This window comes from Ornithodoros turicata, chromosome 3 (genome assembly GCF_037126465.1).
Source record: "Ornithodoros turicata isolate Travis chromosome 3, ASM3712646v1, whole genome shotgun sequence".
Lineage (NCBI taxonomy): Eukaryota > Metazoa > Arthropoda > Arachnida > Ixodida > Argasidae > Ornithodoros > Ornithodoros turicata.
The window spans coordinates 58,146,184-58,156,381 of record NC_088203.1 but is presented as its reverse complement, the minus strand read 5'-3'; the positions used below and the strand labels follow the sequence as shown (position 1 = coordinate 58,156,381).

Genomic DNA, 10,198 nt, shown 5'->3' with positions numbered 1-10,198 from the left:
TTCGACAGTAGCCATTTTAGAACTATATACTACAACGCCAGTTACGTCGTCCTGTGGCGCAGCGTGCACCAGATGGAACATTTCGGCCAACAGCTATTTGGCGGAAAAAGATTATTATTATTAAAAAGAAAAAGAGTATTTTCTGGACGCATATAAACAAGCGATGTCGTCGCCCCACGCTTATTTACTCGTGGATCTTCACAACTATACGCCCGAGGACCACAGGTTGCGTAGCAATATCTTTCCGGGGGAACGTCAATATATCTACGCTCCGAAGTGAACCTCCGCCCTCACCTCACTTTACTCAAAGTACTCTCCACTCTGCCCCCTCCGCGCCGTCGTGAGACGTTCTTCTTCGTCGAACATAAAACACCTCTCCGAAATTTGCCTCAATGTATTGAACGGAAAGGTGGCTCTAGCTCCAGACACGTTTGCGCGTCTGGACGTAAGGCGACTATGATCATGAGGGGTGCCTCAGTCGGTCTCTGGTCGGTCGGTCAGGTCGGTCTCCGGATTACTTTTGGTCACGCGTGTGAATCTCACACACTGAATTTAACGTCCTTCCCGAAAGACGTAGATGGGTAGAAATCCAGCGAACCGGTAGAATGTAGGAAGGGAGTTGCCTCAGGACAGAAGCCGCCGATATTTCGAACAGAGACTGTTCTCGACAGTCTCGAACAGTCTCTGTTCGAAATATCGGCGGCTTCTGTCCTGAGGCAACTCCCTTCCCGAAAGACGGAATTTTCAGTTCCCCATGCATTTCCTGTGGCAAAGAAATGCATGTACATGGGAAATCTGACTTCGTCCTGAATTATAGTGGTATGATTGCATAGGAGCGTGATTACGACGGTGGTGTTTCTAGAATTTAGGCCAAACTCCAAGCAAGTTGAATGCCTCGATGATGTTCTCCGATTCTTGGATGACTGGGACGACCACGCAGGACAGCAGGGGTTTCTCAGTCGCAGCTCCGTCGAGGGGTTCCGTGTTAGCCTTACAAGCGTGAAAGGACTGTTGGAGTATCTCACGAGGGACGTCAGGTACGCATATGTGATGACGTCACGGATGAGTCAGGACTGCATTGAGCGTCTATTCGGCATTATCAGGCAGTCGCTTGGCTCAAATGAACACCCTTCTGCGGGACAGTTTCTCACTGTTGTAAACTGTTTCAGCTTTTATAACCTCGCGCGGGCTCCAAACGACGGAAATGTGGGCGATGGCCTCGTCACAGCGTTGCTGATCCCAGAAGCAGCCAATATGTCATTAGTTAGGCTGCGACAAAGCATCGACGAGCTGCCTCATTCCGGCAACATGGTGGCAGCGGAAGCAGCTGTGGACCACCTACCATGCGTGACCGAAAAAAGTGACGCAAGTGCATTTTGAAAAAGCCTTGCACTGAATCCCGAAGGCTGTCCTTTGAAAACGTCGAACAAACCAGTAATCTACCTATTGACGTTACCGAGCATTTTGACAACGGCGGCCTGCTCTATCCAACGCGCACGTTTTACAACTTAATACTTAACTTGGAAAATGCCGTGACAAAATCATTCAGTACGAGCGAGTTACATTCAGAATTTATTCTTGACGTAATTGCATCCGTGAATAAGCGTCAACTACCGCTTGTTGGCTGCAGCGAACACAGTCTAGATATGACTAGGAGCGTGGTCAAATTTTATTGCCTGACGCGGCTTCACTTTTTCGTGAAATCCTTAAACCGTCATAAGCCGGACCACGAGAAGCGGCGACAACTTAAAAAAATGTCGAAATGTTGGTTTGCACCAACTTCACGAGTACAGTCACGAGTACATATACACGGGGTGTCCAGAATAACTATACAAGTGCCATTTCATTTCAAAGCTAAAAAAATACTCATGGCTTTCCCACGAGACTTGTGTTGCAGAGAAGGCAGATCTCACAATGGAGCATCTCTTCGCAACACAAGTCGTGTGGGAAAGACACCAATGTTCCTTTGATAGCTGTGCACCATGCTGGACACCATGTACATGAAAACGTGTTGTTCAGCCATACGAAAAACTTGTTGTTGAAGTATTGCTTTGTACGATTCTCAATATGAATAACTAAAGGTTGGTTGTTCTCCATTGGCAGTTTTCCTGGATGTTGGCAATACACAAAAGGATCACAACTGCGGATCATATGCCAAAAATGATTTTTTTTAAATGAAGAAATGCGTAGATCACCAGGGTAATTTCGTTTATTTATTTGTCGTATTCTTTCAACTAACTAAGCCTCCAACACGAAATATGGATTCAACACATACAAAGACAAAGGCGATTACACAAATAAAGAAACTAAAAAAAGAGAAAAAGAAAAACGTAGATGCTTGGCCGGCAGGTCGTGCCCACGTGCAGAGTGCGCGCTTGGCCAAAACAGCGAGCGGGCCTTTCGATTGGAACATCCTGCCGTGCAATGACCACTAGAACGAGTGTATGAAGAGAAAGAAGCCCGGTCTGGGTCTAGAAGCACGAGTGCTATCACGTGGTGAATAGTTCCGCTGGAATCTCCTAGAGGCGCCTTAATCAGAGGCCTGAGGAGGTACAGCTGGCACCATCTACCGGCGACAACATCAGAGGTGGCAACGCTCAATCGCCGATAAACGCACCCAGTCATTCTAGTCCCACCATATTTAGGGCCTTGAGCTCTGGAGAGCGTTTTTCTCTTTTCTATTTCATTTTTACCTTCTCTGTTTCCTTCTTGAAACGCTGCGCGCATTGCATATTTTGAAAAGTCTTGGAAACAAAACCAAAAGAAAGAACTGAAGCAAGAGTGTTTAAATTGTGTGATGACAGGTGTCAGAAAAAAGACAGAAAGCAGCACATTTTGATGCACACAGATTGATGCCTTACCACTGTAGGTTTTTTGAAAACGGGATGATAGGCTTTTTTGGGTCACTTAACATAACTACATGAGTGTCCCAAAAAGGCGTACGCCTCCTGTTTTTAGCAAATCAACAATGTTAAAGGCATCATTCTGTACGATGGTTAACCTTCAGCATGCTATGCGGTGAAGCCCTGTCTTTATAGTTCGTGACCTTGATGTGAGACCTCTCGTGACACATGCTTCAAAAAGCAAAATGCAACAACAAGCGTCTGAAAATGACACTTAAGCAAAGCGTAACTTTTGTTTGCAAAAAAGTGACACTTGCAACGCATCACAAAAGTGTAACCACCCAGGCAGCACAATATACTGAAAGTCGAGTGCAATAGGGGTGGACGGGTAGGTGGAAGGCCTTGAACATACTCGTGAAACTAAAGAACATTGATAAGACGCATACCGTCCACTCCTATTGCACTCGACTTTCAGTACATTGTGCTGCCTGGGCATTTTCAGAGTGTATTTTGTGTTTCTCGACTTATTCAACATTGCATCTCTTCGTATATTCTGAAAAAAAAAACGAGGATAGCATTCCATTTTCTTGTTCAAAAGTACTGATTCTAAGATACATAATTTACTTGATGTTTTCCTTTTTTTTTGTCTTTGCATTACTAGTTGGGTATACCACTTCAAGGAACTTGAAAGGAAAGTATGCACAAAAGTACTTAAAGTAGTACAAAGTAGACAATTGGAGATGTACTTTAAGTAAAGCACAAGCACACAGAAGTGTACCTAAAATAGTACTTGAATACTTGACACTTCAAGTACACCCATCACTGAAAAAGAGTCTGAATTATTGCCCAGTACAACATGCGACGAGACGCTTTTTTCTCTCAATACCGTTGTTAGTATGGATATTTACGGGTCTCACCTAGGTGAAACGCACAGTAATTTTTCCATATGACTTAATATTAGATCCGTTTCTTTCGAATGAATAGAATATACATTGAGAATTAATGGACTTAGACAAGCCCGAACTCCATGTTGTTTCTAGTGAAAGGGGATTACTACATGGATCTTTTTAAACCAGCAACGACTAGCTCGTACTGTATTGCTCGCGTGTGACACGTCTGGCGTGCAACAAATGAACACCTGCGATAGACGACCACGAAATATGGTTTGAGCCTAGACGCTGCATCCGTGCATAACGTGACCTCATCCAGTAGACGTGACCTACTCCAGTGCATAGCAACCGTTATTTCCTATTAATACTACACGTATAGCGGCACTGCAAAGAGGGCTGTGCTAACGAAGCGACATGAGTTTAACTTATGCCAAATTATGCAGTGTCCCGTCTTTGTGCTTGTACAAGTACACTTTCGTTTTTCTCAAACTAAATGCCCTGTAATTTTGCTTTCAGTCGCTTACACGCAGTGGTTTATCCAGATACCCACAACCCCTCCCCCAAATGTTTGGAAACACCCCCTTAACTTTTTACCTGTGTACTTCTGTTATGTAATGCGATAAAGACCCGCCCCCCCAATTTTCCTTCATCGCCCATCATTCTCAGATACGCTATCAAGTGAATGTAACCGAATTAGTATGGAAACAATTATAACGACTGTCGTTTTTCCTGCTTCTGTGACACTGAGCTGAGAACGTCATTTGTCAGGATCGTATTGTGGCTCGTCATGAAATTCGATGAACAGCATTTCCTGTTAGTATGAACAGTGAACAGTTAGTATGTTGTAAACACAAGGGAACATAAAAGAAAACAGATGACACGACGACTGCCAAACTCGCATGCGTGCCGAGGACAGGGCTCTAAGGCACCGTGACAGAAAAAAAAAGTTTTATTTCCTCTACATTTCAACATAATCGAAACAGATTAGGACATACAACATGTCCGGGGCATACATATTAGGGCTTATTGCTTTTGTCTCTATCATCTCTATAGGCAGTTGTCGCTTTGACGATGCTCCCTGTTTTCATCCCGCAAACTCCATGGCACATGAATAGACAAATTATGAGCATTTGTATGGCTTGATGTTCTCCAGGCCTATTGTTAAGCCACTTAAAACTGCCTTTGGGGCATGTTGGTGCAGCTTCGGACAAAAGTTTACTGAACACGGCAATGGCATATTTCTTCATCGGAGCGGTCCCCTGCTAGATGTCAGGAAGAGGTCAAATAACCAACGGGTGATCGACTATGCTATCCATCACTCAGCATTTCTGTCCGCTTCTATTTGCTGCTGAGATGTCGCTCCAATAGAGAAATGCGACACCCCGGTGACCCGTAAACTTCTCTCCCAAGCCCTACATCATCGATGCTGTTAGAAGCGCTAGAAGAGGAGAGGACGAACCATAAGCACAGAGCGCCAACTCTCAACTGTTTATTCACAAAGTTCGCGGATCGATAGAAATTTTTGTACATAAAAATTTTCTGTCCGCTTGATCGGCGGGGTTTGTGAATAAACGGTTGCAGTGGGTAATGCAGAATACCAAGCATTCATGCTTGGGATTTCTTGCGGATTGGGGGGTCAGCGGAGGATTGGTCCCCCCCACCCCCGCCAAGAGATTTCGCTACTGAACCAGTACCTGGAGCGGGACCCAATCCCAAGCCCGTGGAGACCCCATATATTTCTCCTGCAGTGTCAACGGGCGAGGACTCGCTCATCCCTAGAAACATCTCTCCCAGCATGAGCATTGACAAGTATGACACTATTCACGTCGAAGAACGCGATCCAGAACTCCGTGTGCCGTGCGCGCCTTTAGGTCAGATAGGACTGCGCGACGTCCTCAAGTGCGGTGGCCTGCGCCGTGCGAGGTACACAGTATCAACGGCTTCTCAGAAATCTGACATCAGGACCGCGCTGGCTAGCAGACTCTTCATGACGTACGCCCAGACAAGGCATGTCGAAATGTCTGCCTTTGCACTACCGAACCCGCAGAGCTCGCAGGACGACCCTAACTTTAAGTCCCCATCGGATCGCGAAGTTCGAGTGCCCGTGGCTGAGGGTCGTGAGCCGGCAAGTCTGTTTGCGAATGTGGCCAACGACTACGGCGACGGATCTATCCGAAAGAGAGGGCCTTCTTTATCACGGGTATGCCACCTCGCAGTCGAAGCTGCAGGAATAGTCCGTGGATTCGACATAAATGATTTCCGTTACGGAATCAGTGACGACCGGCTTTACAGCCTTGATGGGTGCGTCCTCCGAGTGGGGCGTATTGGACGTTTGGGAAACCTGGGCCGAGCGACGCCTTTCTACGACTCTGAGGCCAGATGCTCTTCTGCGAGAGTGCTCATCAAGACTCAGACGTCGTCGAACTTCCAGCAGAAGGTCTACGGGCTACTGGTTAAAGTGGTTAAAGCACGAAGCGAAGTTTGGTGGGACTGGTAGTGTTATACTGGCGGCGCATCATCACAACGTCGGCCGGGGAATAGTGTTGAGGAAAGACGAAGAAGGGGCGGATAGCGCGCGCTGGTTGCGCGACCTGGGATTCGGTTTTTGCTTGTTGAACCGAACTGCCTGAATGAAGGTACAGCCCCGAGTGCCGGGCTCGCGATTCCTCCTTCTCTTTCGGTACTCACGTGGGCAGAAATGTCTTCGTCGATTCCCAACATCTGCCCGGGTGCGGCCGTGGTGTCATCGTGGGCCTCTAGCAGGTACAGACGCTGAGCAGGACGCGACGTTTCTTTTCCGTTTGCGGGTCTGATAGTGAAGCTCCTGATGATACCGTCGCGCACCGGGTGAGTGGCTACAACGGTGGCGGTTTTCCACAACAATGGTGGGAGGCGGTCGTCTTCAACGATGACAAGATCACCAGGCTTCAGAGCCGTAGGAAATCCGCCAGCACCTTGGTGCGCAGAACGGAGCTGGAGGAGATATTCCCTCTTCCAGCGCTTCCAGAACACTTCAATGGCTTGCTGGCGTCGTTCGCTCTGTCTTCGTAACGCCAAGGTGTGCTCTCCTGCTGGACGTTTTCGAGAAGCGGCAGCCTGGCGATACGGTTCCCGACAAGGAAGTGAGACGGGGTGAGAGGGAGCACCTCTTGAGGATCAGTGGATACGCTAGTGCGGGGTCTGCTGTTTACGGCCGCTTCGACTTCGTGAAGATGGTGACGAGTTCTTCGAATGTCTTGCGACTACGGCCGAGGGTCAGTCTTAGGGATGATTTCACCGTGCGGATGATGCGCTCCCACCACCCACCCCACCAGGGTGCGGAAGGGGGGTTAAACCTCCAAGTGATGCGGTGGTTGCTGGCGAAATCTTGGACGGGTTTCGTGGACAGGAGAGTGAAGAGTTCAGCGCATCGATGGAAAGTGCGGGTATTGTCTGAGTATACAAGTGATGGAACACCGCGTCGCGCGACGAAACGGCGGAAAGCAAGAAGAAAAGCCGGGGCGGTCATGTTTGTGACCAGCTCGAGGTGAATCGCTCGAGTCACCGCACACGTAGAGGGCCGCGTATGCTTTAGGCGAGGCGCTTGAGCTGACCCGGACATACAGCGGGCCGCAAATGTCCACGCCAGTGACGTCGAAGGTGGTGGTCGGTGTTATCCGCTCGCGAGGTAGGGGGGCGATAGGCACGGATTCTGGACGAGGTCTCGTGCGGCGGCATCGCAGGCACTGACGAAGTACGCGTTTCGCAGTTTGTCGTCCCTTGAGCAGCCAGTATCTGTCGCGGAGATCGAGGAGCGTTGTATGAATGCTTGCATCACAGAGGCGGAGGTCGGCATAATATGATAATGAGGGCCGTGAGGCGGTGATGGCTTGGGAAGAGGATAGGGTGTTTTAGGCCACTTGGGTCGGGAAGGGCTTCAAGGCGACCACTGACACGGAGAATGCCGTCACCGTCCAGTATAGGTTGGAAGAGTCTGATGGCTGACGATCGAGCGAGCTGCTCGCCGCGTTGAAGCGCTGAAATGTCACCGACGAAGACGTCACCTTGCGACCGCCGAGGTCAGTAGATTTCTGCCTGATCAAGCTCGCGTGCGGTTAGGGGACCGCGTATGGACGATGCCGTGTGGCGAGCGTTAGCGACGAAGTAGCGTACCCAAGCGGTGATCCGGAGAACCGTGCTTAGATTGCCGTAGCGGTCGAAATCGAAAATAGCCGGCAACCTGATCGGTGGCAGACCTGAGGGTGGCAGACCTCGGTGGCAACCTGAGGGAGCGGGCAGACAGTGGTCTGCGTGATGTGTTCTTCATCTTGGGGGACTGGAGCGAAGCTTGAAGAGGGCCGAGAAGGCCAGGAGTCTGCCTGCATGGTGAGCCAGTGTGGGCCGTGCCACCATAGGGGTTCGGCGGCGAGTCCCTGAGCAGACACACCGCGAGTGACAAGATCGGCGGGGTTCTCTTGTCGGCGGGGCAATGACGCCACGTGTGACCGGTGGAGAGGCGTTTGATTTCGGTGACGCGGTGCTGAAGAAAAGCAGGTCTGAACGGTAGGTTGGCTGTGATCCAGTGAAATGCTATTGTGGAATCGGTCCAAAAATAAGTGGGTAGAGATGTGAGCAAAGAAAGTTGCCGGCTGTGAGCAGCGAGCCTTGCGGCGGCGTGGCATCCGATGAGTTCAAGGCGTGGAAGGGAGATGGTCTCGAGCGGAGCCACCCGACCCTTCCTGATGAGAAGACTGCAGTTCCACTGGCCTTGGGAGGCTGTCGTTCGAAGGTATAGCGAACACCATTCGGTCCAACCGGAGCGTTGCTGGGGAGCAAGCGGGGAATCCCAACCGTAACCGAGACTCCACAACGACTGAAACAATAGGCGCGCGGATGTGGTGAAGGGGGTCAAGTACCCCAGGGGTCGAATATACGGGCTAGTGCGTGGAGTCCTCTTGGTGACAGGGTGATCTGCGATATACACGACGACCGAACCGACGTCGAAGGTGATTTCGTCGGTGGGACGATGCCAGAGAAGTTCTAACACCTTGATCATAGGCTGAGTCGACACGTTGTCATAGGCAAGGCAGTCCTGTAGAAACTGACTATTCATGGTTGGGGAGCTAGACGCCCATTTGCGGAGCTCCATGCCAGCTTCGGCCAAGATTGAAACGGCGTCCTGATAGAGTCGAAAGGCGTCGTCGTCAGAGGTTGCTCCGACAATGTGGTCGTCGACATAAAACGAATGTTTTAAGCTTTCGGTGGTAGCTGGGTATCGGTCAGCGGCGCTTGCGGGATGATGACGTAGTGTGGCGGCGAGTAAAAATGGACGGGAAGAGGCGCTGAAAGGAACTCGAGTCATTCGCCATTCCTGGATGTCCGGTAGGGGTTCTTGAGGTGAAGGTAGCTTCTTAATCCAAAGGAAACGCAAGGCGTCTCGATCCTCGGGACGGATCGCGATCTGCAGATAAGCCTTGCGAATGCCTGCAATCAGTACGACCGGATGGCAGCGGAACGAGATAAGTTGCACGAGGAGGTCAGCGTTGAGATTCGGGCCTTTGTGCAGAACTTGATTCAGAGAGAGTTCGGCGGGCATATGCGAGGAGGCGTCGAAGACCACTCGAACCTTCGTTGTCACGGCATCTTGGCGTATCACCGCATGATGAGGAAGGTAATCGAGGTTCGGAGGCAGGCTCGACGTGTTTAGCACCTCTTCTGCATGACCTTCTGAGAAGTACTCAGATATGGTGTCGTGATATTGCTGCATGAGATGGGGCTGATCGCGAAGGCGACGAAGCTGCGAAAAGAGTCTGGCCTCTGCAATCGTTCGGTTGTCCGCTAGTTCGCTGAAGCAGGATTCCTTGATGAGAAGCGAAACTTGATAACGATTGCCTATCTTGGCGACCCGGTGCTCAAACTCGTCTAACGCTGGATGCAAGTGCATGGAGATCGGAGGGGTCATCGGTGATTCCGACGGCGTCTAACCGCCACACATTAATATAGTTACGTCATTACAGCTTAACATATCACTACCGACATGTGTCTAAAGCAGAAATCGCAAGGGCACCCAGGAACAAGGGTTACACAGGTAAAAAAGTTAGTGGGGTGTCACTGAAGGTTTAAGGTGGTTAGGGGGTTGTAAGGGGGCCTGGACAAATCACTGCACAGTTGAGAGTTAGCGCTCGGTGCTTGTTGTTCGTTTTTATCTCTTTTAGCGCTTTTAACCGCATCAATCTATGGGTAAGCATCTCCCAGCGCAGTGTTTCGTATGTCTTTGAATTGTCCTCCTGTTGTGAATGACATAGCGGCGAGGGGAAGTACGTATTAGTTTTCCTTTGCGAGGCAAAGGGTACGTTTGAGTAGTATAATTCTCGCTGAAAACCCGAAGAAACAACGATGCAGCTACTTTTTAGACAATCCAATAAAGAAAGAAAGGGAGGTAACAACAGGACAAGTTCAAGTGGTATGCCAGCTGGCGATGGCAGT

At 49.7% G+C, this 10,198-nt stretch overlaps 1 protein-coding gene across 1 annotated transcript; it reads right to left on the bottom strand.

Moving 5' to 3' along the window:
- Positions 1-7,865: 7,865 nt before the first annotated feature.
- Positions 7,866-9,674, bottom strand: LOC135389514 (uncharacterized). Its single transcript, XM_064619553.1, has one exon. The coding sequence runs from the start codon at positions 9,672-9,674 to the stop codon at positions 7,866-7,868; it is 1,809 nt and encodes a 602-aa protein (XP_064475623.1).
- Between the last annotated feature and the right edge of the window lie 524 nt (positions 9,675-10,198).

Bases quoted from the DNA above. Each gene is read 5' to 3' on its own strand.
- LOC135389514 (XM_064619553.1), bottom strand. From the start codon at position 9,674: ATGACCCCTCCGATCTCCATGCACTTGCATCCAGCGTTAGACGAGTTT.